The sequence below is a fragment of the Pelophylax lessonae genome, assembly GCF_965119305.1.
Source record: "Pelophylax lessonae genome assembly, chromosome: 13".
In the NCBI taxonomy this organism is placed as follows: domain Eukaryota; kingdom Metazoa; phylum Chordata; class Amphibia; order Anura; family Ranidae; genus Pelophylax; species Pelophylax lessonae.
The window spans coordinates 9,080,228-9,107,675 of NC_138780.1; the positions used below are offsets into that span (position 1 = coordinate 9,080,228).

General features: G+C 45.8%; 2 protein-coding genes across 2 annotated transcripts in view; both read left to right on the forward strand.

Annotated features, from left to right (window-relative positions):
• LOC309543141 (uncharacterized protein) overlaps nt 1-27,448 on the forward strand; it is a gene marked incomplete at its 3' end in the record, with an annotated part of 1,180,881 nt that overhangs the window by 256,204 nt on the left and 897,229 nt on the right. The window lies entirely within an intron of this gene.
• TMEM79 (transmembrane protein 79) lies at nt 2,088-10,991 on the forward strand. Its single transcript, XM_082242540.1, has 3 exons — nt 2,088-3,301; nt 5,077-5,290; nt 10,761-10,991. The coding sequence occupies exons 1-3, from the start codon at nt 2,197-2,199 to the stop codon at nt 10,927-10,929; spliced, it is 1,488 nt and encodes a 495-aa protein (XP_082098666.1). The 5' UTR covers nt 2,088-2,196; the 3' UTR covers nt 10,930-10,991.

Here is a 27,448-nt window from a genome sequence, read left to right on the forward strand (position 1 = left end):
TACGTATCTCTCCTCTGACCACGAATGGAATTTTTATTATGGGCAGTAAATATATACTGCATTTTGGCCACTAGATGGAGCCAAGTATGTCTTTTCTGACCGAATGACATTTTATTATGGGCAGTAGATATATACTGCATTCTGGTCACTAGATGGAGCTAAGTATCCCTCCTCTGACCACGAATGGCGTTTTTTTTTTTTTTTTTTATGGGCAGTAGATATATACTGCATTTCAGCCACTAGATGGCGCTGAGGAGCATAGGAAATAAATACAGTACATCTGTGTAACAGGAGATACACTTTAACAATTCTAATAAACGCTATAGAGAATCGGGGAAACAACTGTAACTATTGGCTAATGCCCTCTAGCATTCTCTAGGATTGTTACATTGTATATATGGTTACAAGGTAATCATTCTAGAGAACGCTAGAGGGAATGGTTACATGTATTTGCCAATATGTAATGTACTTTAAAATTGTTAAATTGTATCTCCTGTTACACAGATGTACTGCATATACCTATATATTTCCTATGTTTCTTAGCTCCATCTAGTGGCCATATTGTGTGTGTGTGTGTGTATGTATGTATGTATGTATGTATGTATGTGTGTATATATATGTATGTATATATGTATATGTATATATATATATATATATATATATATATATATATATATATATATATATATAATATATATATATAATTTTTTTTTTTTTTACTACTGCTACCTATAATAAAACATTCACAAGAGAGAATAGGCTAAAGCGCATTTTGTTTTTGCTCAAGTGGCATGAAATGACTGTGCATGCAAATTCGTTGGACAAATGGTTATGCAAATTCTTTTTTTTTAATAATTGCTTTGATGGGTGGATGTCTGTCTGGAAAAGCAGGTTGGTATTCCTAGCAAAGCTGTATTTGCATAGGTAACGTCTACATGGTTATGACTAAGGCCCATGTAAGAGGCTGAAACACATCAATCATTTAGGAATTTTTTATTTATTTTTTTATGTTTTCATGGATTAAATAAAGTTACACCATTCTTTTATGTGAAGATGTTATGGCTCAGATTTTTACTTTTCTCTATTGGATCATTGGACATCTAGTACTACGGGAGTCCAGGCACAGATGTCTTGATTTCATCCTCCTAATTCCTACAGGATTTTGGGGTTGTAGCACTTTTCCATTGTTACACAATTGCTCACATATGATGGTGAGCCTCCATGACTAAACTGAACTCCAATGAATGAAAGGGGTGGGGCCAGGGACAGTCGAGCTGGGGAGGAAAGACCTAGATCAGGGGTCTTCAAACTACGACCCTCCAGTTGTTCAGGAACTACAATTCCCATCATGCCTAGTCATGTCTGTGAATGTCAGAGTTTTACAATGCCTCATGGGATGTGTAGTTCCGCAACAGCTGGAGGGCCGTAGTTTGAGGATCCCTGACCTAGATGATGCCAGATGACCTCCAGCCAGAAAATGGGGTGGGCTGTATCTGGCTTGCTGCAGCTTCTAATTCACATTATGAGAAGCTCACAGTGTGCAGTGAAATCAGAGTAAAGCCTAGTACACACGCAACGATTATCGGCCGACCGGTCGTCCGTCTTTTGTCCAGAGTGGCGTTTTGTTGGTTGGAATGTGCCTAGACTGCACACAAATTTTCTCGCCCGACAAAATTCTACTTCAGAAGTGATGTCATGTGTTGGCTTGCTTTCTTTGTGTTCTTTCTTCACTGAGCATGCCCAGACTTGCTCATTAGATTTTTCCCTGTCGAAATCTGTACTGACTGCACGAAAATCGGCCGTGTTTTGACGGCAGAAAAGTCGGAGTCGGTTGTCGCAAGCATCATACTAACAAGCCGAAAATCGGCAGATCGGTCGTCGGACGAAAATTCCCTGCCGATTTTCGGCGTGTGTGTACGAGGCTTAAGCCATTTCAGTCCAGGAGAGGAGTCAGTATAACTGTATGAGTGAAAGGAAGGTCGGAGGGAGAATTTAAGAATTGCTTTTTAATTTCCTTTTTCTTGTTTTATTAATAGATCAGATGAAGTGAAGCTACCTAAAAACGGATACCAAGAAAGGAATTGGGAGACCCTCATATCTTCTCCAGAGTTGTCAAAAAAAGCCTTGCCTCGCCCCAAAGTTGGGCTGACTTGAATACATGGCCTGACCAGCCTAGTGGCGATCACTAATTCCATAATGGCTACAGGCCAACAAAAGGTCCTTCAATTTGACCCTTCTCTGGAGAAGACCGATTATACTGGAACAGATGTTGGCTTACAGGAGACACCAGAGAAAACGTTGAGTTCTGTTGGTTTCTATGAACTGGAGGTTCCACAGGCCTCAAATATCAATGAAGCCACAGCGGACACCAAGAGCACAGGTCCAGCAGATGTGGAAACCAAAGAGGTCCTCTCCAATGAAAAGGACTCCGATCCTGGTTATCTAGATAAAGCGGAAGAGAAGACCATTCAAAGTGATGCATCTCCGGATTACTTGGATAAAGCAGAAGAGACCACTTCTAAAGATGAAGACCGAAGCCTCGACTACTTTGACCAGACTTCACCCAGGTCTTCCGAGCAAACACATCAACATAGAATCCTGTCTTGTCCTTGTAAAGAGTGCGTTGAAAATTTGCAAAACAAACGCGAGGAGGTTAAAAACATTACCAATACCGACGAACAGATGAACGATGAGTTCTTGCCTTGCGAGGACAGTGCTTCCATCAACTCCAACCGCAGCAGAAATGGTTCGGAAACATCAAGACGCACAGACTCCTCCGAGGAAGAGTGTATGGGCAACAGGTTCAAAGCCGCCCAAATAACTTTACCGTACCCGGACAGTGGCCGGCCACCAGAATGCATCACGAGACTGAGCAACGCTGGTCTGTATGAACCCAACGAAGACCTGGGGGTGAAGAGCAGCAAAGACGAAGAAGACCAGATATCACAAGTGGCTAATGCGGCTTTCTTCGTACAACATCTGGAGGAAAAGCCAACCCAGCAGAAGAAGGTCCAGCTGGAAATGGTGGACATCGAAAAAGGGGAAGCGGAATGTGAGCCCCTCATCCGTACCATCCGAAGAACAGTAGACGAGGAGCCCCCAGATCTGAGGATCTGTCAGTGTAACAGGGGCTGCTTGAAGATTGTTGGGTCCCTTGTCACCTCCATGATCGTATTTCCGGCTTTCCTATATGCGGCCTACGCTTGGCTGCCATTTGATGCCCCACTAATGCCGGACATACCCACCAGGCTCGTCTACACCCTGCGGTGTGCGTCCTTTGCCTCGTTCCCCATCGTCCTCGGTAAGTGAAGATTCTGTTTCAGTTGTAGAAGAATAATTTTTTCACAAATTGTATCCCTCTACAATATGTGGGGGAAATTCTATACAAAATGCAAAGGCCTATTCCAGCCTGTAGCACATATAAAGCTGTATGCAGCATTTTTAAATAAATGTATTTATTTTTACGTAAAAAGGATTTCCAAAAAAATACTCCCTGTTTGGAACATTTTGCATGCAGTTGGGCTTTAATAGTATGAGTAATTTATATTGTGACATTTGAAATGTACATATTGTCCTGGTCCTATTTGTGTACAAACTATAGAAATTTGCACATGAGCTGATAGAGGGCGCTGTCCAAGGCTCAAAGAGTTTTCAATGTGTTGGGACCAACTTCTAGACTTGAATTGAATTGTGAAAAGGAGCAATGAAGGAAGGTCCTCCAGCATTTCAGGAGAGGATAGTTATAGAGGAAGGAGCAGAGTTCTCCAGCAGAGAATAGTATTTCAGGAGAGGGAAGGTATAGAGGAAGGAGCAGAGTCCTCCAGCAGAGCAGAGTATTTCAGGAGAGGAGAGGTATAGAGGAAAGAGCAGAGTCCTCCAGCAGTGGAGAGTATTTCAGGAGAGGAGAGTTATAGAAGAAGGAGCAGAGAAAAGTATTTCAGGAGAGGGGAGGTATAGAGGAAGGAGCAGAGTCCTCCAGTAGTGCAATGGATTTCAGGAGAATAGAGTTTGATAGAGGAAGGTGTAGACTCCTCCAGCAGAGAAGAGTATTTCAGGAGAGGGGAGGTATAGAGGAAGGAGCAGAGTCTTCCAGCAGAGAAGAGTATTTCAGGAGAGGAGAGGTATAGAGGAAGGAGCAGAGTCCTCCAGCAGAGAAGAGTATTTCAGGAGAGGGGAGGTATAGAGGAAGGAGCAGAGTCTTCCAGCACAGAAGAGTATTTCAGGAGAGGGGAGGTATAGAGGTAGGAGCAGAGTCTTCCAGCAGAGAAAAGTATTTCAGGAGAGGGGAGGTATAGAGGAAGGAGCAGAGTCCTCCAGCAGAGAAAAGTATTTCAGGAGAGGAGAGTTATAGAGGAAGGAGCAGAGTCTTCCAGCAGAGAAGAGTATTTCAGGAGAGGGGAGGTATAGAGGTAGGAGCAGAGTCTTCCAGCAGAGAAGAGTATTTCAGGAGAGGGGAGGTATAGAGGAAGGAGCAGAGTCCTCCAGCAGAGAAAAGTATTTCAGGAGAGGGGAGGTATAGAGGAAGGAGCAGAGTCTTCCAGCAGAGAAGAGTATTTCAGGAGAGGGGAGGTATAGAGGAAGGAGCAGAGTCCTCCAGCAGTGCAGAGTATTTCAGGAGAGGAGAGGTATAGAGGAAGGAGCAGAGTCTTCCAGTAGAGAAGAGTATTTCAGGAGAGGGGAAGTATAGAGGGAGGAGCAGAGTTCTCTAGCAGTGCAGAGTATTTCAGGAGAGGGGAGGTATAGAGGAATGAGCAGAGTCTTCCAGCAGTGCAGAGTATTTCAGGAGAGGGGAGGTATAGAGGAAGGAGCAGAGTCATCCAGCAGTGCAATGTATATCAGGAGAATAGAATTAGATAGAAGAAGGTGCAGAGTCCTCCAGTAGAGAAAAGTATTTCAGGAGAGGGGAGGTAGGAGCAGAGTCTTCCAGCAGAGATAGTATTTCAGGAGAGGGAAGGTATAGAGGAAGGAGCAGAGTCCACCAGCAGTGCAATGTATATCAGGAGAATAGAATTAGATAGAAGAAGGTGCAGAGTCCTCCAGCAGCACAAAGAATTTCACTCTCTCTTCTCCCCTCAGGTGTCATCATCCATGGAATCTCGCGCCTCTGTGCCTCCTCCTATGACCCCTTTAAACCCAAAGAGCGTGAGGTGACCATACATCGGCGGTTTGTTAAGCAAGGAACATTCCTATTCGTCCTCTACTTCTTCAACCTCTCTGTGCTGGCCACTTATCTGCCCCAGGACCACCTGAAGTTTATCCCGCTCCTGACCTGCCTCTTCACCCTCGCTCAGTAAGTACCGTTCATCTCACTGGGGTGACTCCATCTCATCATCCATCTTTCCGAGATACCATCTGTTATGGAAATAGGGTTCTATATCTGGATGCTCCAGTCAACCTCTTGCCACACCTAAGCTCACCTAACAAGGCCATACATACCGGCTTCATCCAGCTGAATCTAGAATGTGATAACAGCTTAGATTAAAGGATAATTCCACCCAGGACTAATATCAGAGATAAACCACCAAACCGTTTCATGTATCTATTAAAGCTCCGGGAGTGGGATCTCCACAAACCTGCTGTGGGGGCTCGTGGTAGGATCTCTACACAGCTACTGTGGTCAATATTTACCATGGACCTTTCACCAGATTTACAGTTCAGTCCTTTTCGTTACTTCCCCTTTACATGATTGGTTGCTATTGCCCCCTTTTGTAAATACCTTAGATTGGAGGGTCATTCCACCCAGGAGTTAAACCTATCAAACCGTTTCGTTAATTCTTAGGGGCTCTAGTAGTGGGATCTCCACACACTTGCTGTGGTCCATTTTTAAAACTGACCTTTCACCAAATTTACAACTTGGTCCTTTTTCTTTCCTTCTTCTTATATAATTGCTTTCTATTTCGCCCCCTTATGTAAATTCCTTATTTTTGGATGCTGCACCATTTTTCTTCCCTAGGTGATGGGGACATAGTCCATCTCCATTCCCAACTTCATGGAATACATGTCATGCCTTCTAGAAGGCTGCCGGTACCAAACTCTTGTAGTATCTCCAAACCCTATGGCAGCATGCATTGTGAAAACCCTAGCCCCCACTTACCATCTGCATATGTGCGAGATCTGGTGCCATGTCTTGCATGTTGCCATGGTGTCGGAAGATCTTGCCAGCGCTTGGTACCTACAACCCTACAGCCTTCTAGTATGTGTGACATGTATCTAAAGAGGATGGGGGGGGGGGGGGGGGGTGGATCTCCTGACCTTATGGCAACATGTAATGCAAAAGACATGGGGCCAGATCTTGATCTGAGTATATTCTCAATCTGGCACCAGGCACCATGTATAGTGATGTCGCGAACATAAAATTTAATGTTGGCGAACGCGAACATCGGCAAATGTTCGCGAACATTGCGAACCGCCATAGACTTCAATAGGCAGGCGAATTTTAAAACCCACAGGGACTCTTTCTGGCCACAATAGTGATGGAAAAGTTGTTTCAAGGGGACAAACACCTGGACTGTGGCATGCCGGAGGGGGATCCATGGCAAAACTCCCATGCAAAATGACGTAGTTGACGCAGAGTCGGGTTTTAATCCATAAAGGGCATAAATCACCTAACATTCCTAAATTGTTTGGAATAACGTGCTTTAAAACATCCAGTGTGTGTATACGATCAGGTATGATGTTGTATCGATCAGGTAGTGTAAGGGTTACGCCCGCTTCACAGTGACAGACCAAACTCCCCGTTTAACGCACCGCAAACATCCGCAAACAGACCACAACCGACCAAAATGGGACAGGAACTGGGCTTTAAGGGTTAGGGTTAGGTTTAGTGTTAGGGGATAGGGTTAGGGTTATGGCGAGATACTTAGGGTTAGAGTTAGTAACCCTACCCCTATGCCTCTAACCCTAAGCACTAAAAATAACCCTAACCCTAACCCTAGCCCTAACCCTAATTCTAATTTTTTTTTCTGGTTCTGGACATGCTACAGAGCTGAAACCTCACAGGTACACTTTTTAGACCCCCAGACACCAAATCACACAAAAAAAAGTTCTTAAAAATTGTCATTTTTGATAGAGAGACAATTATTGGAAAAATAAAAAATAAATAAATAGAAATAAAAAATTTCTTTGGATTTAGTGTCGGGGGGGGGGGGGGGGGGGGGTCTAAAAAGTGTACCTGTGAAGTTTCAGCTCTGTAGCATGCCCAGAACCAGAAAAAAAATTATGAATTAGGGCTAGGGTTAGGGTTAGGGTTAGGGGGTTAAGTTTAAGGTTAGAGGGTTAGGGCTAGGGTTAGGTTTAGGGTTAGGGTTATTTTTATGGCTAGGCTTAGAGGGTTAGGGTTAAGGTTAGAGGGTTAGGGTTATGGTTAGAGGGTTAGGGTTAGGTTTAGTGTTAGGGGATAGGGTTAGGGTTACGGTGAGATACTTAGGGTTAGAGTTAGTAACCCTACCCCTACCCCTCTAACCCTAACCCTAAGCACTAAAAATAACCCTAACCTTAGCCCTGACCCTAACCCTAACCCTAGCCCTAACCCTAATTATTTTTCTGGTTCTGGACATGCTACAAAGCTGAAACCCCCCAGACAATAAATCCAAATTAATTTTTTTTTTTTTTTTAATTTTTCCAATAATTGGCTCTCTATCAAAAATGAAAATTTTTAAGAACTTTTTTGTGTGATTTAGTGTCTGGGGGGTCTAAAAAGTGTACCTGTGAAGTTTCAGCTCTGTAGCATGCCCAGAACCAGAAAAAAAAATATGAATTAGGGTTAGGGTTAGGGTTAGGGGGTTAAGTTTAAGGTTATAGGGTTAGGGCTAGGGTTAGGTCTAGGGTTAGGGTTATTTTTATGGCTAGGCTTAGAGGGTTAGGTTTAAGGTTAGAGGGTTAGGGTTATGGTTAGAGTTAGTAACCCTACCCCTCTAACCCTAACCCTCTAACCCTAAGCACTAAAAATAACCCTAACCTTAGCCCTGACCCTAACCCTAGCCCTAACCCTAACCCTAGCCCTAACCCTAATTCTAATTTTCTTTCTGGTTCTGGACATGCTACAGAGCTGAAACTTCACAGGTACACATTTTAGACCCCCCAGACAATAAATCCAAAGAAATTTTTTTTAATTTTTTTTTTTAATTTTTCCAATAATTGTCTCTCTATCAAAAATGACAATTTTTAAGAACTTTTTTGTGTGATTTAGTGTCTGGGTGGGTCTAAAAAGTGTACCTGTGAAGTTTCAGCTCTGTAGCATGTCCAGAACCAGAAAAAAGATAATTTTTCAGTAGAGCAGGGATGGTGGGACCCTCCTTTTACACCTATATGATCTTTTTTTTCTGGTTCTGGGCATGCTACAGAGCTGAAACTTCACAGGTACACTTTTTAGACCCCCCCCCCCCCCCCCGACACTAATCCCAAAAAAGTCATGCCTCCTTCCAAAAATGCCTGATAAATATATAGAAAAAAAAATACTCAAATACCTGCCCTAAAAAGGGCTTTTGGGGACAATAGATATATATCTATCTATATCCAAAAAAAATAACTCAAATACCAGCCCTAAGAAGGGCTTTTTGGGGTGCTGTCCTTACAGCAGGAGTGTACCAAGAACACTGACTAACAAGACCGGGAACACTGACTAACAACTGTCCCTAGCTATTAACAGCAGCAGCAGCAGCAGCAGCAGCAGCAGCACTTTCCCTGCTCTCACTAACACACTGCTTCAGAAATTATCTAAGATGGATGCTGCCCTTGCTTATTTATAGGAGGTGGGAGGGTGTGGGAGGGAGGTATGCTGATTGGCCTGGAATGTGTCTGCTGACTGTGAGGTTCAGGGTCAAAGTTTGCCTCAATGATGATGTATAGGAGGCGGACCGAACATCGCATATGTTCGCCCACGGAGGCGAACATTGCGAAGTTCGCCGGGAACTGTTCGCCGGCGAACAGTTCGGGACATCTCTAACCATGTATTATACATTACTTGTTGGCATTGTATCAGGTATGGTATCTCACAGACATTCAGCTCCTTTGGCTTGCCTTCTAGGATGCATGGCGTGAATCCTGGGAGGTGAGGGACTTAAGAAGAAGGAAGCCTCCTTACACCATGGCAACATGTAATGCAAAAGACGTGGTGCCAGATCTTGATCTGAGTATATTCTCAATCTGGCACCATGTATTATACATTACTTGTTGGCATTGTATCAGGTATGGTATCTCACAGACATTCAGCCCCTTTGGCCTTGTGTTCTAGGATGCATGGTGTGAATTCTGGGAGGTGAGGGACTTAGGAAGAAGGAAGCCTCCTTATACCATGGCAACATGTAATGCAAAAGACATGGGGCCAGATCTTGATCTGAGTATATTCTCAATCTGGTACCATGTATTATACATTACATGTTGGCATTGTATCAGGTATGGTATCTCACAGACATTCGGCCCCTTTGGCCTTGCCTTCTAGGATGCATGGCATGAATCCTGGGAGGTGAGAGATTTAAGAAGAAGGAAGTCTCCTTACACCATGGCAACATGTAATGTGAAAGACATGGTGCCAGATCTTGATCCGAGCCTACACTCAGTCTAGCGCCATATCTTATGCATTACATGGTGCCGTGGTGTCAGACATGATCTCTCGCAGACGTTCAGCACCTATTGTATGGCCTTACAGCCTTCTAGCATGCATGAAATCTATCCCAAGAGGTGGGGTTATAAAAAGAAGGAAGTTTCCAAACACTATGGCAACATGTAATGTGAAGGACATGGCACCAAATCCCCATCTGAGCATGTGCCAAAGAATCTGGTGCTTCGTCATCAGGGTGCCAGCTGCAAGAACCAGGAGTAGACAGAAAGCTCCCGAGGATCAAGAAAACGAATATGGTGGCATGTGATGTGCAGTGAAAGAGTGGCTTGGGAGAGAAGAGTGAAGCAGGGTTCGCTGTGTTCAAGCATCAAATGTAATCGGCATATGGGGGATGGTATCCATGGTCATGAAGGAAGGTCCACTTAAATGTGTGTTAGGGAGGATGAAAGTGAGGAATCTGGAATGGTTCAAGGTGGGTGGGGATAAACAAGACTCCAGCGTGGGAACCACCATAGTGGAGAGACATTTTGTTGTCACCCTCAAGGAAGCCAGCTGTTTGACTGCACCTATACCCAAATTATCAATTTGGGTAGACTGTCCCTTAAAGAGTACCTATTCTTTGGTAGACTGCTTTCATTCTTTGGTAGACTGCTTTCACAACTCCGCCCAAAAACTTTTCTTCTAGTTTTGGATGGAGTGAGGTGGCCTCTGAAGCTCTGAATGGTTGAGATTTCCTGTTTTGGTGACACCCTGTGTTTCAGGAAGAGACAGGGTGTCACTAGAATAGGACATGAGGGGAATTCTCTCCATCAGGACACAAACGCCCTTCTCTACTCTGACCCTGAATGTTGCCTAGGGGCCCAGCTCAGGTAACCATAATCGTGTGAGGCGGAAACCACTGTGAGGGTGCAGGCTGGGAGCCGGTCCGTCCTGACCCAAAGCACACTGAAGAGATTTTCCAACAGCAGCACACCATCCCCGGTCATACCATCGACCGATAAAAGCAGCCTCAGGCTAAGCCACGTCCTCAACGTGTTTCGTCCCACCCCCGGGGCTTAATCAACTTCTCTAATCCATCTAAAAATAGACAAAAGCAAGTTTTAGATTGTTTTAAAAAATAGAAACCTATGTCACATAGGCTATGTGTATCATGTTTTATACAGATTCTGACAGACACACCTTTTTCCTCTTCTCCTTCCAGGCTTATCTACTGGCTGTCCTTCGCTGTCAGCCGCCCGTTCCGCGGTTTCGGCTATGGCTTGACGTTCTTTCCTCTCATCGGCATGATGATCAGCAACTTTTACTTCATGTTTTTGGTGGAGCCGGAAAAGATGGTTTTCCTGGGAAGTAGATACGTGCCCCAAAATTAGCAAATGGAATGACTAAACCTTGGACAGCCAATGAAGACACTCCCAGCATTTTAAAATGGACACCCTTTGGCTCACATTGGATCTTTATATCTCCCGTCTCCTTCTTCTGATGTTACATTAGAGATAATCTCTAAAAAAAAACATTAAGGGGGTGTATTTATAAAAAAAATGCCCCCTGCTCCACCCTCTGTGAAACTGCCATGTACATTTGTTCCATGTAAATTGAGGAAAAATCGAATGCTTTTGGGATATTTTATCTCCAGCTCGAATGTTATTCATTTATAATGAAAACCGGAAAATACGGCATTATGGCCACTAGGTGGAACTAATGATCATAGGCAAAAAATTTACTTACTATGACCGTCAGCTCCATCTAGTGGCCATGGTGTGGTATTTTCCCAACCCATCAAATATGACTGAATTTTGTTTTTAAGACTTCTTTTTTTTAAATTATATTTAATATGAAGCAATTTGGACCTGTGGTTCCGTACTTGAAGCTCAGCAATTTACTTTTAAAGCCCAATTGAACTTTCAGTTTAAAGATGAAGTCTCATCTGGAATAAAAGCTTACTTGCTGCTCTAGTAATTCATGTTTAACCCCTTTATGGCTGCCTAACACATATGTGCAGCGGCAAAAGGGTAGAATTTAACACCTAGCGGCCGTCCATATGCACCGCTGGGTATGTGCTGAGAGCGCGCTCACTGTGTGCTTCTAGCACAAAGACAGAAGTGTTAAAGACCACTATCAGTGTAGACTAAAAAGCAGTAGCCAGGGGCCTGACTCCTGATCATGTGACCACTGTGGTCACATGATTGCTGATTCCCCCCCCCCCCCTAGGTGTTCAGAAGTGTTTGAAGGGGGGAAGGAGTTATGCAATAATTTAGCTTGAGAAATAAATTGTTGAACGAATGCAAACAAAAGAGTATCTTTATAGCTGTAATTAATGTCTGAGTGCTCCTCCCCTGCATAAAGCCCAATTTGTGGCTCCTGCTTCGGCAGTCACGACTGCCTCCTTTTACTGTTTGCGCTTTGACCTTCACTATTATTTGTCTGATGGTCTAGAGAAGCTGCCTACAGAACACTGCATTATGGATCGCTATCTGCTGATATGTCCCCTCCCCTTTGCAGACAATCTCCTCCCCCCCCCTACATGAGTAATAAGAGCGCTGGCCGCCAGCTCGGAGTGCTGTCAATCCCAACCTAATTATCTATTCCTCCCCTACTGAGCAGCATGCTCAAGGGGAGGGTGGCAAGGGGGAAAATCATAATCTTAGCTTGAGAAATGAAATTTTGAACGATTGCAAAGAAAAGAACATCTTTATAGCTGCAACTGGGGGCAATGGTTTATTGCAGGGATGGGGGTGCCCTGACCCCAACCTTAAGGGAGGGGGGGGGGGTGTAGTTTTTGGTATCTTTGTCCTGGGGGCTGGATGACCTTGTCCCGGCACTGATCTGCCCATAGAACACTGCACTATGGATCTCTGTATGCTGCCATGTCCCCTCCCCTTCGCTGACATGCCTCTCCCCCTGCATGAGTAATGGTAGCGATGGTCTCTGATGCCTGCCTGCTGAGGAAGACAAGCGCTGACAATCACAGTCGTTTAACATAATGAAATGTTAAATGATTGCAAAGAAAAGAACATCTTTATAGCTGTGATTGTCTGAGCGCTCCTCCCCTGTATGAAGCCCGATTTGTGGTGTCCTATGCTCATGCTCCAGCAGTCACTACTGCTTCCTTTACTGTCTGTGCTTTGAGGATGCCTACATCATAATTTATTTATCTGATGGTCTAGAGAAGCAGCCCCAGGGCTCGGACAAGGGGTGGGCAGGAGGGGCGGCTGTCCTGGGGCCAATGGTTTATTGCAGGGATAGGGCACCCTGACCCTAAGTCAGGGGGGGGGGCAGTTTGGCATCTTTGTCCTGGGCGCTGGATGACCTTGTCCTGGCACTGATCTGCCCACAGAACACTGCACTATGGATCTCAAAATGGGACAAAGCGCTACATGCACTTTATAACCAGGGGGTGGCAGTATTTACTGAAAGCTTCGCTTTGATCAGCTAAATAACTGCATTGAGCAACTGGGGAGCTCTATTTCTATCTCCGTAAAGGACGTGATGGACCTCTACAGAGAGACCACTGCTTCCCCCACGAGAGCAAGGCTCCTTCACTGCAGCATGCAGGCAGGGGACAGGCTTTTCTACACAGGCTGTGGCTGCTTTTTACTATTTTTTATTTTTTTTAATGCAAACTGTAATTCTTTGTACACTTTTTTTTGTAATGCATCTGGAACGAATTTAGCTGATTTAAACTGAAAGTTCAATTAGGCTTTAAGAAAAAAAAGCACTTGGATCTTTGGGTCGTCGTTGTATATATCCTATTTCTATGAAGGAAGATGGCAAGGGGATTCTGAAAGACGTTCAGATGAAGCAACACAGTGTGAAATCCTCTCTCATGCCCCGTCAAGTCTGTTCTTCAGCACTATAATCTCGCCGCGGTGCCCGCGCCCAGCACACCGAACACGGCGAGTCTTCCCGGCCTCTGTGAATTCAGGGAGGGGTGTTATTAAATATTTACGGGAATCAGGTTACGAATTTGGGCGGCATCCCATTTTTTTTCCACTGTCGGAAAAAATAATTTTGTAATGAGTCCTGGAGTTGAGTAATTATGTTTATGTTCTTGGATTATTTTTACTTTTTTTTTTTTTTGTGTTCTTTTAGTTTAAAACTTGATATTCTATTGTTTCCATGTTCTGTACAGTATTAATCTTTTTAGCATTGTTTCCTCTCTTTCTGAACAAACATCAAATTTTATTTGTTTTCCACTTTTATGTTATTTTAGCAGTCTAGGCGATAGACGATCAATATCTATTGATTAGATGGTTGTGAAAATGTTTGTAAATAAAAGGATAAATCTAACAACTGCTTCTATTGATCCACAAGCTGAAAATAGACCATTGCCTAACCCCGTGCTGCTGCCTCCTGCTGGCCACTTTAGGTGGATCTTGATTACTACTAAGAGGCGGAGGAGTTCTTGACCATGTGATCACTGTGACTGGCTTTCATATGATCAGGAGACTGTCCCACTGGGGTTGACTGGGAGCTGTCAGTGCCACTGCTGGGCCAGTGTGCTGGGTGCATGCTCAGCACAGAACTGTGGACCCCAATGAACTCCTAAGACCAGGGCTTTTTTTTTCAGCGGGAATGTGGGGGAACGCAGTTTCGGCACCTCCAGCACTAAATGTAATGTAATGTAATGTAATGGCAAGGGGTGTGGGGTGTGCTGGAGGGTCTATTGATGCTGGATGCTGGGGGATCTATTGTCACTGGTGGGGATCTGTTATTGTGTGATGCTGGTTGCTGGGGGGGGGTCTTATGTTGCTGGTAGGGATCTACTGTTGAAGGAGAAGTCTATTGTTGCTGGCTGCTGGAGATCTGTTACTTTGGCTGGGGTGAATATTTTATTGTTGGGGGTAGTATTTTGTTCTGGGTGCTCCATTGTCTCTGTGTATATGTGTGTGTGGGGGGTCTATTGTTCTTTGGGAGAATAATTTTTGCTGGGGTGGGGTATATTGTTGCTGAGGGGGATCTATTGTTGCTGGGGGACCTATTGTTGCTGGGGTTAAATCCATTGTTGCTGGAGGAGTCTATTGTTGTGTGATGATCTATTGTTACTGGGGTGCGGACTATTGTTGCTGGGGTGAGGTCCATTGTTGCTGGGGGAGTCTATTGTTGTGTGAGGGATCTAGTGTTGCTGATAGAGATCTACTGTTGAAGGAGAGGTCTATTGTTGCTGGCTGCTGGAGATCTGTTACTTTGGCTGGGGTGAATATTTTATTGCTGGGGGTAGTATTTTGTTCTGGGTGCTCCATTGTTGCTGTGTGGGGGGGGGGGGGGTGGGGGGGGTCTATTGTTCTTTTGGGAGAATAATTGTTGCTGGGGTGGGGTCTATTGTTGCTGCGGGGGATCTATTGTTGCTGGGGGACCTATAGTTGCTGGGATGAGATCCATTGTTTCTGGGGGAGTCTATTGTTGTGTGACGATCTATTGTTACTGGGGTGTGGACTATTGTTGCTGGGGTGAGATCCATTGTTGCTGGGGGAGTCTATTGTTGTGTGACGATCTATTGTTACTGGGGTGTGGACTATTGTTGCTGGGGAAGTCTATTGTTGTGTGAGGGATCTGGTGTTGCTGGGGTGGGTTCTATTGCTGCTGGGGGATCTATTGTTGCTGGCTCCTGGGGATCTATTTTACTGCTTTTCTTGGTAATAGACAAGAACAAATCCCATACACATTATTTAGCACTAGCACTAGGAGGTGGGTAGGGGTTGGAACCAAGCGATGGTGCTCAGAGGAGGGTAGGGGGGGGGGCAAGGGGGGTTTAGAAGAGTTCCTGCACCTATTCTCTGAGGAAAAAAGCCCTGCCTAAGACCAAGGCCCACCTACCGTGCTTTGACATATACAGTTAGGTCCATATATATTTGGACACAGCCACAATTTTTGTTTTTTCAGGTATTTACGAAAACATATTCAAGCTATAGTTATATAACGGATATGGGCTGGAAGTGCACACTCTCAGGTTTAATTGGAGGGTATGTACATACAAATCAGAGGTAGGGTTTAGGTATTACAGCTCTTAAGAATAGCCATTCCACCTTTTTCAAGGGACCAAAAGTAATTGGACAATTGAATCAAAAGCTGTTTCATGGCCAGGTGTGGGCTACTCCTTCGTTATTTCTTCATCAATTATGCGGGTAAAAGGTCTGGAGTTAATTCTAAGTGTGGTATTTGCATTTGGAATCTATTGCTATGACCCTACATCATGGGTTCAAAGGAGCTGTCCATGCAAGTGAAACCAGGCCAGGCTTCAAAAACGAAACAAATCCATCAGAGAGATGGCAGCAACATTAGGAGTGGCCAAATCAACAGTTTGGTACATTCTGAGGAAAGAAGAAGGCACTGGTGAGCTCAGCAACATAAAAAGGACTGGAGGTCCACGGAAGACAACAGTGGTGGACGATCGCAGGATCCACTCTATGCTAAAGGAAAAACCCATTCACATCATCCAGACAAGTGAAGGACACTCTCCAGGAGGTGGGCGTATCATTGTCAAAGTCTACAATCAAGAGAAGACTTCACAAGCGCAAATATAGAAGGTTCACCACAAAGTGCGAACCATTCATAAGCCTGAAGAAAAGCCAGATTAGACTTTGCCAAAAAACATCTAAAAAAAGCCAGACCAGTTCTGGAAAAGCGTTCTTTCTTTAAACAGATGAAACTAAGATTAATCTGTACCAGAATGACGGGGAAAAAAAGTGTGGAGAAGGCTTGGAACAGCTCATGATCCTAAGCACACAACATCATCTAAAAAAAAACATGGCGGAGGCAGTGTGATGGCATGGGCATGCATGGCTTCCAGTGGCACGGGGTCATTGGTGGTTATTATAAACGAGCAAACTGGGGGCACTGAGGACTTTCATGGTACCGTATGAACTCACAATGAGAAAATATATTATAAAAATACAAAAGTTTATTATGTATACATAGATAATAGACATCCCCTAGAGGGGCAACAGACATATAAAGTTATATCACAAATATCCAGAAAGGGTCCACTGTGAGGTGGATCCAAGACTGGGAAATGACCTACATGCAAACCCTCCTCTTATAGATTGGGTGTCAGCTGAGGTGTCTCCCCTGAAAGGGGGGGGGGGGATCCCAGACAGGATCCAATCATACTCTACATGTTTCACGGATATACCGCTTCTTCAGGAGTTGACCACCCTTTGGGTGTCAGCTGGGGTGTCTCCCCTGAAAGGGGGGGGGGATCCCAGACAAGATCCAATCAAACTCTACATGTTTCACGGATATACCGCTTCTTCAGGAGTTGACCCCCCTTTGGGTGTCAGCTGGGGTGTCTCCCCTGAAAGGGGGGGGGGGTCCCCGACAAGATCCTATCATACTCTACATGTTTCACGGATATACCGTTTCTTCAGGAGTTGACCACCCTTTCAGGGGAGACACCACAGCCGACATCCAATCTATAAGAGGAAGGTTCGCTTGTTGTAATTTCCCAGTCTTGGATCCACCTCCCAGTGGACCCTTTCTGGATATTCAAGATATAATTTTATACAATATTTTTTTTTTTGTGTGTGTTGCCCCTCTAGGGGATGTCTGTTATCTATGTATACATAATAAACTTTTTTTTTTTTAATAATATATCACAAATATCCAGAAAGGGTCCACTGTGGGGTGGATCCAAGACTGGGAAATGACCTACATGCAAACCCTCCTCTTATAGATTGGGTGTCGGCTGGGGTGTCTCCCCTGAAAGGGGGGGGGGGGAATCCCAGACAAGATCCAATCATACTCTACATGTTTCACAGATATAACGCTTCTTCAGGAGTTTGACCACCCTTTGGGTGTCAGCTGGGGTGTCTCCCCTGAAAGGGGGGGGGGGAATCCCAGACAAGATCCAATCATACTCTACATGTTTCACAGATATACCACTTCTTCAGGAGTTTGACCCCCCTTTGGGTGTCAGCTGGGGTGTCTCCCCTGAAAGGGGGGGGAATCCTAGACAAGATCCAATCATACTCTACACGTTTCACAGATATACCGCTTCTTCAGGAGTTTGACCACCCTTTGGGTGTCAGCTGGGGTGTCTTCCCTGAAGGGGGGGGGGGAATCCTAGACAAGATCCAATCATACTCTACACATTTCACGGATATATCGCTTCTTCAGGAGTTGACCACCCTTTCAGGGTAGACACCCCAGCCGACACCCAATCTATAGGAGAAGGGTTTGCATGTTGCAATTTCCCAGTCTTGGATCCACCTCACAGTGCACCCTATCTGAATATTTGTGATATCATTTTATACAATAATTTGGGGTGAATCTATTGTTGCTGGGGGGTTATTTTGTTGTGGGGGGGAGTTTATCGTTGCTGGTGGACACATACTCTCGGGAGGGGAAGTATTTTTGCTGGGATGGATCTATTGGTGCTTGGGGCTATTGTTTCTGGGGAATCATTTTTGCTAGAAGGGATCTACTGTTGAGGGAGAGGTTTGTTGTTGCTGGCTACTAGAGAGTCTATTAAAATCCTCTCAGGGGTGTATTGTTGCTGGGGTGAATCTATTGTTGCTGGGGGGTTATTTTGTTGGGGGAGGTCTATTGTTGCTGGCGCACAAATCCTCTCGGCGGGGGGGGGGGGGGGGGGGGGTTATTGTTGCACAGGACAGCCCTCCAAATCAGGGACAGTTGGGAGCTATGGCTTACCTTACCCATGTCTTCTGAATTAGAGAGGGTGTCAGTTTACAGCAATACCTGGCAGTGGCCACTAGAGGGAGCGAAAGGCCCATCTTCAGATAGTAACTGAACATGGAGCTTATAGTGACTCCTATAGAAGAGATTAACCTCTTCAGTCCCGGAAGGTTTACCCCCCCACCCCCTTCATGACCAGGCCAGTTTTTGCAACATGGCACTGCGTTACTTTAACTGACAATTGGGCGGATGTGCGACGCTGTACCCAAATATATTTGATCAAATGGTATTTGATCACCTTTGCGGTTTTTATTTTTTGCGCTATAAACAAAAAAAGCCGACCAACAATTAAAAAAAAAAAAAAAAAAAAAATATATATATATATATAAAACAAAAAAAGCCGACCAACAATTAAAAAAAAAAAAAATATATATATATATATATATATATATATATATATATTTTAATTGTTGGTCGGCTTTTTTTGTTTATAGCGCAAAAAAAACAAAAAAAAAACGCAAAGGTGATCAAATGACTTTTTTTTTATTGGGTATGTTCTATAGCATAAAGTAAAATATATATATACGGTGTGTATATATATATATATATATATATATATAGAATTTTTTCTCTTGCTCTAACGTTCGCGGCAATATCTCACATGCGTGGTGCGATCACCGTTTACATATGCGTGCAGGAGTAACGTATGTGTTCGCATTTGCGCATAAGCATGGTGGGACGGGGGCGCTTTAATTTTTTTTTTTTTTTTATTTCATACAAAAATTTGTTTTTTGACACTTTTTTTTTTTTTATTACTAACTTTATTGCTATCACAGGGGATGAACAGCGTTCTTCGGCTGGCCTGAAGAACGGGGTCTGCCAGGCCTTCTGGCTAGGCAGACCATGGAAACCTTAATCCTTGTCAGGAGCCTTGCGCCCCCCGGGGGATCAGGGTAGAAGTCCTACTCCTTCGAGGGCTGGACTAAAGCACTCCCTTAAGTGCACTTTTTTGTGTGTGTTTTACGTGCACGTTTTTTGTTCACTTTCGGGTTTTTTCGTTGTAGGTTTTGCACCACCGCAGGACTGGAGCCATTGTTGTATCTGTGTTATTGTAGTACTATGGTTCTCCTCGCCTCACATTGACAATACCTGTTTGTTAGGCTGACCTCTCCCTGAACCCTGTGTCTCAATGCAGAGTAAATAAGCGGGACAGGTTTGTACATTAGCCGCCCCCGATCGATGGCACCTGAGCTAACCACACACAACACAACGCTCGTTACAACAGGTTACTAATTACCCGACCCCGATAAGTCCACGGACAATTATCAGTGCTATAGAAAAACAGAAATAATGAGCTTTATGTACTTATTTTAAAGGGAAATTCCATGTTTTATGGAAAAGTACCTACAATCACCTGTATAGGGTGGACATGATTAGGTGAGTCTCTCAGTAATCAGGAGGTTACATCACTGACAAGTCCCGATAGATGTCAACCGTATCACTTATCAGAAAAGCCCCATTTTATTATTAAAAAGCCATCCTTGAGCTCCAATCCAGAGACTTTGCCTAGGGGGAAATGATGTCATCAGTCTGCTGCAGGCAGAAGGAAGCATTTCCCCAGTCTCCCCTTCCCTAGTGATCAGACTTGTGTCCAGCATTTATCACTAAAATGTGGTCTTTGGACTCCAGACTCTGTCTAGGTTGAGATGATGTCTTCTGCAGGATCAGACTTGTGTCCAGCTTTTATCTTTAAAAAGCCATCCTTGAACCCCAATCCAGTGACTTTGCCTAGGCTGAAATGATGTCATTAGTCTGCTGCAGGCAGGAGGAACCATTTCTTCAGCCTCCCCTTACCTGGTGATCAGACTTGTGTCCAGCTTTTATCTTTAAAAAGCCATCCTTGAGCTCCAATCCAGTTAGGGAGAAAACACAGGCGCCACTCTGAGTGCAGTAACTTGAGATTTATTGAATAAGATCAATGGAAACAGGGGTACTCACAAAGGTGATAAATACAAAGGCTCATAACAACACTCCGGTAGGATCAGGATGGCTGGAGCGGTAACGGTCGATAGGCTGTAAGCGGTGGCTGGCCGCTCTTCCTGGTCCCGGGGACACTCAGTAGCCGATCCGTCGTCACTTCCGGTAGCGTAATGACGTCATGGCGCCGGCGACGCGTTCTCGGAGAATGCGCTCCTTCCTCAGGCCGATATCCACATTGGTTGTTGTGTTTTTAGTGATACTTGTGAAGTCCCTGGTGATACTTTCATTCCCCGTTGTGAGCCAGCTGTTTTTATTTTTATCCAATCCAGTGACTTTGCCTAGGCTGAAAATATGTCATCAGTCTGCTGCAGGCAAGAGGAACCATTTTTTCAGTCTCCCCTTCCCTAGCGATCAGACAAGTGTCCAGCTTTTATCACTAAAATGTGGTCCTTGGGCTCCAGACTTTGCCTAGGCTGAGATGATGTCCTCAGTCTCCTGCAGGAATGAGGAAGCCTTTCTTCAGTCTTCTCTGTTCGCAGATCAGACTTGTGTCCAGCTTTTATCTTTAAAAGAGCAATCCTTGTGCTCCCCTCCAGTGACTTTGCCTAGAATGAAATGATGTCATCAGTCTGCTGCAAGCAGAAGGAAGCCTTTCCCCAGTCTCCCCTTCCCTAGTGATCAGAGTTGTGTTCAGCTTTATCACTAAAATGTGGTCTTTGGACTCCAGACTCTGTCTAGGCTGAGATGATGTCCTCAGTCTGCTGCAGGAAGGAGCCATAATTTCTTCAGTCTCCTCTAGTGACTTTGCCTAGGCTGAAATTATGTCATTAGTCTGCTGCAGGCAGGAGGAACCATTTCATTAGTCTCCCCTTACCTGGTGATCAGACTTGTGTCCAGCTTTTATAACTAAAATGTGGTCCTTGGGCTCCAGACTTTGCCTAGGCTGAGATGATGTCCTCAGTCTCCTGCAGGAAGGAGCCAGCATTTCTTCAGTCTCCTCTAGTGACATTGCCTAGGCTGAAATTATGTCATTAGTCTGCTGCAGGCAGGAAGAACCATTTCTTCAGTCTCCCCTTACCTGGTGATCAGACTTGTGGTCCAGCTTTTATCACTAAAATGTGGTCTTTGGACTCCAGACTTTGCCTAGGCTGAGATGATGTCCTCAGTCTCCTGCAGGAATGAGGAAGCATTTCTTCAGTCTCCTCTCTTCGGTAATCAGACTTGTGTCCAGGTTTTATCTTTAAAAAGCCATCCTTGAGCCCCAATCTAGTGACTTTGCCTAGGCTGAAATTATGTCATTAGTCTGCTGCAGGCAGGAGGAAGCATTTTCTCAGTCTCTCCCTCATCCAGTGATCAGAATGCAACATTGTAACTTTATAGGAAATCACACCTGGGATGATGCCCACCTATAAGTAGGGCTGTCACAAAGCCTGGCCAAGAGGTAGAAAGAAGAGGCAGCTACCTTGAGCACTCGAGTAGGAGAGGGATACAATATGAACAGAACCTGCAACCTATACTGCTAGAGTAGGTCACAACTCATGGTGGAAGGCGTATTTTGGCTAAAGGACCTTGTCTCGGCACTGCTGGCTGGTGGAAACGGAACTTGTTGCCCCTGGTATGTATGGAAGGCTGGCATTTTTTTCCAAGAAAAATGGGAGTGATAAAAGAAGGACTTACTGGAGTCTCATACCTAGTGGACCAGTCTGTAGGCCATATTAAAGTGGACATCAACAGGAATTTGTCCCCTGTGACCTAATTGATCTGGCCAGGCTTTGGAGCCAAGAGTTCCTTGAGTTAGATGAAGAGTTGTTCCCAGCAAACCCACCTGGGAGGACACCAAAGGATCATCTATAGGTGGGACTGCCACCAGCCCTGGCCAAGGGATAGGTAGAAGAGACGGACATCTTGGGCACTTTAGTAGGAGGGAGACTCATAATGGGCAGGACCTGCAACCTATACTGCTAAAGTAGATCACAGCCCATGAAGTGAGATATAATTTTGCCCTTTGGCCATGGAGGCTAAAGGACTTTGTCTCAGCACTGCTGGCTGGGGAAAATGGAACTTGTTTCTTGTGGTATTTACTGGAAGGCTGGGATTTTTTTCCAGGAGGAAAGGGGACGAAAAAGGAAGGCCTCACTTGAGTATCGTACCTAGTGGACCAGTCTGTAGGCCATATTAGAGTGTGACCTAATTAATCTGGCTAGGCTTCGGAGCCAAGGGTTCCTTGAGTTAGGTGAGGAGTTGTTCCGAGCAAACCAACCTAGGAGGACACCCAAGGATCATGTATAGGTAGAGCTGCCACCTTGGGCACTTGAGTAGGAGGGAGACTCAATATAAGCAGGACATGCAACCTATGCTGGTAGAGTAGATCACAGCTCATGGTGGGGGGTGTACTCTGGCCTTTTTGCCATGGGTGCTAAAGGACCTTGTCGAGGCACTTCTGGCTGGGGAAAATTGAACTTGTTGCTCATTCTATTTACTGGAAGAAGGTCCTAAGGTTGTGATTTCTTTCTGGGAGGAATGATATCTAGTAGGTCTAAAAAGCACCTTAAGTTTCCCCAAGATGGAGGACAAAGCTGGGCACGAAAGCACCCTATAACTCCAAATAATACATACAATGTTATCCTAAGCTGATATTCCATGTAAACGTATATCGTGTTGTCAGTCTCTCAGACTGAGACCTATGTGGTTGGTTTACACTGTCCTCAGGTCTGTGGGTGTGTCTTATCAGAGAAGCGTTATCAGCCTGTAAATGTATATTACCTATACGTAGCGTATGTAAACGGTATTATCGGAGCAGTTTTCCTGAGGACACGCCTGCCCCGTACTAGAGATCTTTTTAAAGAAAATAACCCCTGCGCTCCAAGGGAGCGAAACAAGATGGCTTCTGTGTGGCCAACTATGCTATACATTCCCATAATGAACTGGAGGGTGAATTTTCTCCATTAGAAGAAAAACATTTTTGTAATTAAAAATGAAGAACTTCCCTTTATTTTGCTTTCCCTCTGTATCCTCAACTCGTTCTTCTCTTATCCCCCTCAATCTTCCTTTTAGCCTCTTCCTCCTTCTGTCTCTCACTATCCCTTTCCCTTTCACTCTCTCCTTTCCACCCCCCTCTCTCTCCATCTGTTTCTCTTTCTTTCTCTGTTCAATAATTTCTCCCACTCTTTCTCGCTAACACCATGCATATTGCACCCTCTCTCTCTCTTCATCTTCTTCTATGCCTCTCTCTTTCCTTCCCTCATTTCTCCATTTCTCTCTCTCTCTATCCTCCTCTATTCTCTACTAGGGATGATCGAACGGTTCGGGTCGACCATCGGTTCGACCCGAACATTGGATGTTCGATATTCGGCCGAATACCGAACTTTTTGCGGCAAAAGTTCGGTATTCGGCCACCAGAACCGCCCAAAATGCACTGGGACAGGAACTGGGCTTTAAAAGCCCGTGATTGGCCCAGAAACGTCTGCAAAAGCCAATGAGGGGGCAGGAGTCTCCTAGGAACGTGATTGGAGTGACTACGGGGACCAGAGGCCAATCAGGAGTGAATACGCCCCACACTATATAAGATGGCCCCGCCTAACCCCTAGCACAGTTATCCAGAGCCTGTTGAAGAGAGTTGAAGCAGTTCTGTCTGACTCCTGCTTGCTACACTACATTTCCTACATATCGAGTGGTTCTAAAGCTCCATATAGCAGAATTGTATTTAGCTTACAGCCAGTGTAGTTAGATACAGCGATTGTGCTGGTTCTTAGAGTTAAAAAAAAAAAAAAAAAAAAAAAAAAAAAAAAACTTAAGGGACAGTGTCAGTCTTCTGCTGTATGGAGCTTTCTATTTAGTGGAAAGGGATATCTAGTGTAGTTAGGGAACTTTGTACTACATTAGTTAGATTTGAAAATTTAGTTTCTGTAGGGAAAGTGTGAGGGTTCTGTTTAGTGAGCACGTGGCACAGTGCTGCTGTATCACAGCAGGTATACGTGCTTGCTAGGCAGCAAAATACAGTGACAACTTAACGCCTGTTGTTCAAAGCGTTAGGTGCACTGTACAAAAGCCTTTGCAACTGTGCGTGACACGGAACTGCTGTGCTGTATCCAGCGACAACTGTGGGTCGCATAGCAGTGTGCGTTTTTCACCGCACACAGTTGCCAACGCATCAGTGACAACCTAACGCCTGTTGTTCAAAGCGTTAGGTCCACTGTGCAAAAGGCTTTGCTACTGTGCGTGAACCGCAACTGCTGTGCTGTATCCAGCGACAACTGTGGGTCGCATAGCAGTGTGCGTTTTTCACCGCACACAGTTGCCAACGCATCAGTGACAACCTAACGCCTGTTGTTCAAAGCGTTAGGTCCACTGTGCAAAAGGCTTTGCTACTGTGCGTGAACCGCAACTGCTGTGCTGTATCCAGCGACAACTGTGGGTCGCATAGCAGTGTGCGTTTTTCACCGCACACAGTTGCCAACGCATCAGTGACAACTTAACGCCTGTTGTTCAAAGCGTTAGGTGCACTGTACAAAAGCCTTTGCAACTGTGCGTGACACGCAACTGCTGTGCTGTATCCAGCGACAACTGTGGGTCGCATAGCAGTGTGCGTTTTTCACCGCACACAGTTGCCAACGCATCAGTGACAACCTAACGCCTGTTGTTCAAAGCGTTAGGTCCACTGTGCAAAAGGCTTTGCTACTGTGCGTGAACCGCAACTGCTGTGCTGTATCCAGCGACAACTGTGGGTCGCATAGCAGTGTGCGTTTTTCACCGCACACAGTTGCCAACGCATCAGTGACAAATATGCCTGGTAGACCAAGAAAAGGCATACGTGGCCCTGCTGCGGAAAGGGGCACAGCTTCTAGGGTGTCTAGAGGCAGGGGTGGACGTGGTGGTCAGTCCTCAGCCAGGCCACCATTTGGATTGTTCTCCGGCAGTGGCCAAGCTATACGTCCACAGTATGTACAGGAGGTGGTGGACTATATGAACAAACCCTCATCATCGGCATCATCTGCAACTACAGTGACCCAGGCAGAGAAAAGTGGTCAGTCTTCTGCAGTTGTCAGAACAAATACAGATGAGTCCATGTCCACCTCATGTCCTCCCTTAGACCCAATTTCAGACATGGCAGAGGAGTCAGCTGAGCTGTTTGACCACAGTGTCGGCCATCTACTCCAGCCTGATGCTCAGTCCTTTATGGAGTCTGATGTTGGGTCTGAGTTTGAGGAGGAGGCAGAGCAAACAAGAGGGGAGAGCAGACGGCCCGCTCCATCTAAGGCCGCACCTGTTGTCTCCCAGGCCAGGCCTGATGCTCAGTCTTTGATAGAATCAGATGTTGGGTCTGAGGTTGAGGAGGAGGCAGAGCAAACAAGAGGGGAGAGCAGACGGCCCGCTCCATCTAAGGCCGCACCTGTTGTCTCCCAGGCCAGGCCTGATGCTCAGTCTTTGATGGAGTCAGATGTTGGGTCTGAGGTTGAGGAGGAGGCAGAGCAAGCAAGAGGGGAGAGCAGACGGCCTACTCCATCTAAGGCCGCACCTGTTGTCTCCCGGGCCACTATACACACCTCATCTTGCTGGGCCTTTTTTGAGACATCCCATGCAGATAAAACAGTTGCGATCTGCAAGATTTGTAAGAAGGGTATAAAACGTGGCAAAAATGTCAACCACCTGGGTACAAGCTGCCTAAACAGGCATTTGACAACCCACCACTCGGCCCGTTGGCAGGAGCATTTAAAGAACCCACAAAAGGGCCAAAGATTGGTCAGTCGGCCTCCTAGTTCTCCTCGCGCTCCTCCTCATGCTCCATCTGCTCCACCTGCTCCACCTGCACATCAGTCTGTTCCTGGCCCTGCTATAGTCACTCGTCACCTGTTGGCAGCCTCCACTGGCAGGGATGATGATATAGCAGGCAGTGTCGCATCTACCTCCAGCACACCACCAGCTGTATCATCTAGACGCCAAATTTCGATTCCACACATGCTGGAACGAAAAAAAATGTATACTCCCCGCCACCCACATGCCCAGCGTCTAAACAGTAGTTTGGCTAAACTACTGGCTCTGCAACTATTACCATTTAACCTGGTAGAGTCTGCTCCCTTCCGTGACTTCGCAAAATGTGCAGTTCCACAGTGGCAGGTGCCAAGTCGGCATTACTTTTCCCGTAAGGCCCTGCCATCCCTATACCAACATGTGGAAGGCAATGTAGTGTCATCCCTGGCCAAGTCAGTCAGCCGTAAGATACACTTGACGGCTGACACTTGGTCAAGCAAACATGGGCAGGGACGGTACATTTCTGTCACTGCTCACTGGGTGACACTGCTTGCCAGTGGAAGGGATTGTAGCCAGGGCTCGGTGCTGCAGCCAGTGTTGCCCCCACGTCTGCAAACAGCTGGTGGTGTCGCTGATCCGGGTAGATCGATCACTTCTACCCCCTCCTGCTCCTCCTCCTCTACCTCCTCCATGCCCTCCTCTGCAGAATGGTCCTTTGAATATGATGAGATACCACGTAAACGTTCAAAGGGCTATTCTATGTCTCAGGCCAAAAGGTGTCACGCAGTGCTGCAGCTTGTGTGTCTAGGGGACAGGCAGCACACTGCCCCTCAGATTCTTGGGGCTCTGCAGGCACAGGCCCAGAGGTGGTTGACACCACGCCAGCTGCAGCCAGGGATGGTGGTTACTGATAATGGGTCAAACCTCCTGGCCGCCCTTCGTCAGGGAAAGTTAACCCATGTGCCATGCCTGGCGCATGTCCTGAATCTCGTGGTACAGCGGTTTTTGAACTCGTACCCGGGAATGCAGGATGTGCTAAGGATGGCAAGAAGGGTGTGCAGTCACTTCAGGCGGTCGTACAGTGCCACTGCACGTTTGGCCGAAGTGCAGCGCGAGTTTCACCTGCCGGTACACCGCCTCATCTGTGACATGCCCACCCGCTGGAACTCCACCTTGGCTATGCTGCAGCGCCTGTACACGCAGCAGAGGGCCCTCAATGAATACCTATGCGAGTACGGCACCAGCACTGGCTCTGCGCGCCTGGGCTTCTTTTCACCACGGCAGTGGCTTTTGATTAAGGATGCATGCGCTGTCCTCTCGCCATTTGAGGAGGCCACAAGGATGGTCAGCCGGGACAGCGCATGCATCAGTGACACCCTACCGGTACTGTTTTTGTTGGAGCACACTCTGCGTGGCATTATGGACAGGGCACTGGAGGCAGAGCAGCAGGAGGAAGAGGAGGACTTCCTTGCCTCTCAAGGCCCCCTTTATCCTGAGAATCCTGACCCCATTATGCCTAGCTCCCAGAGG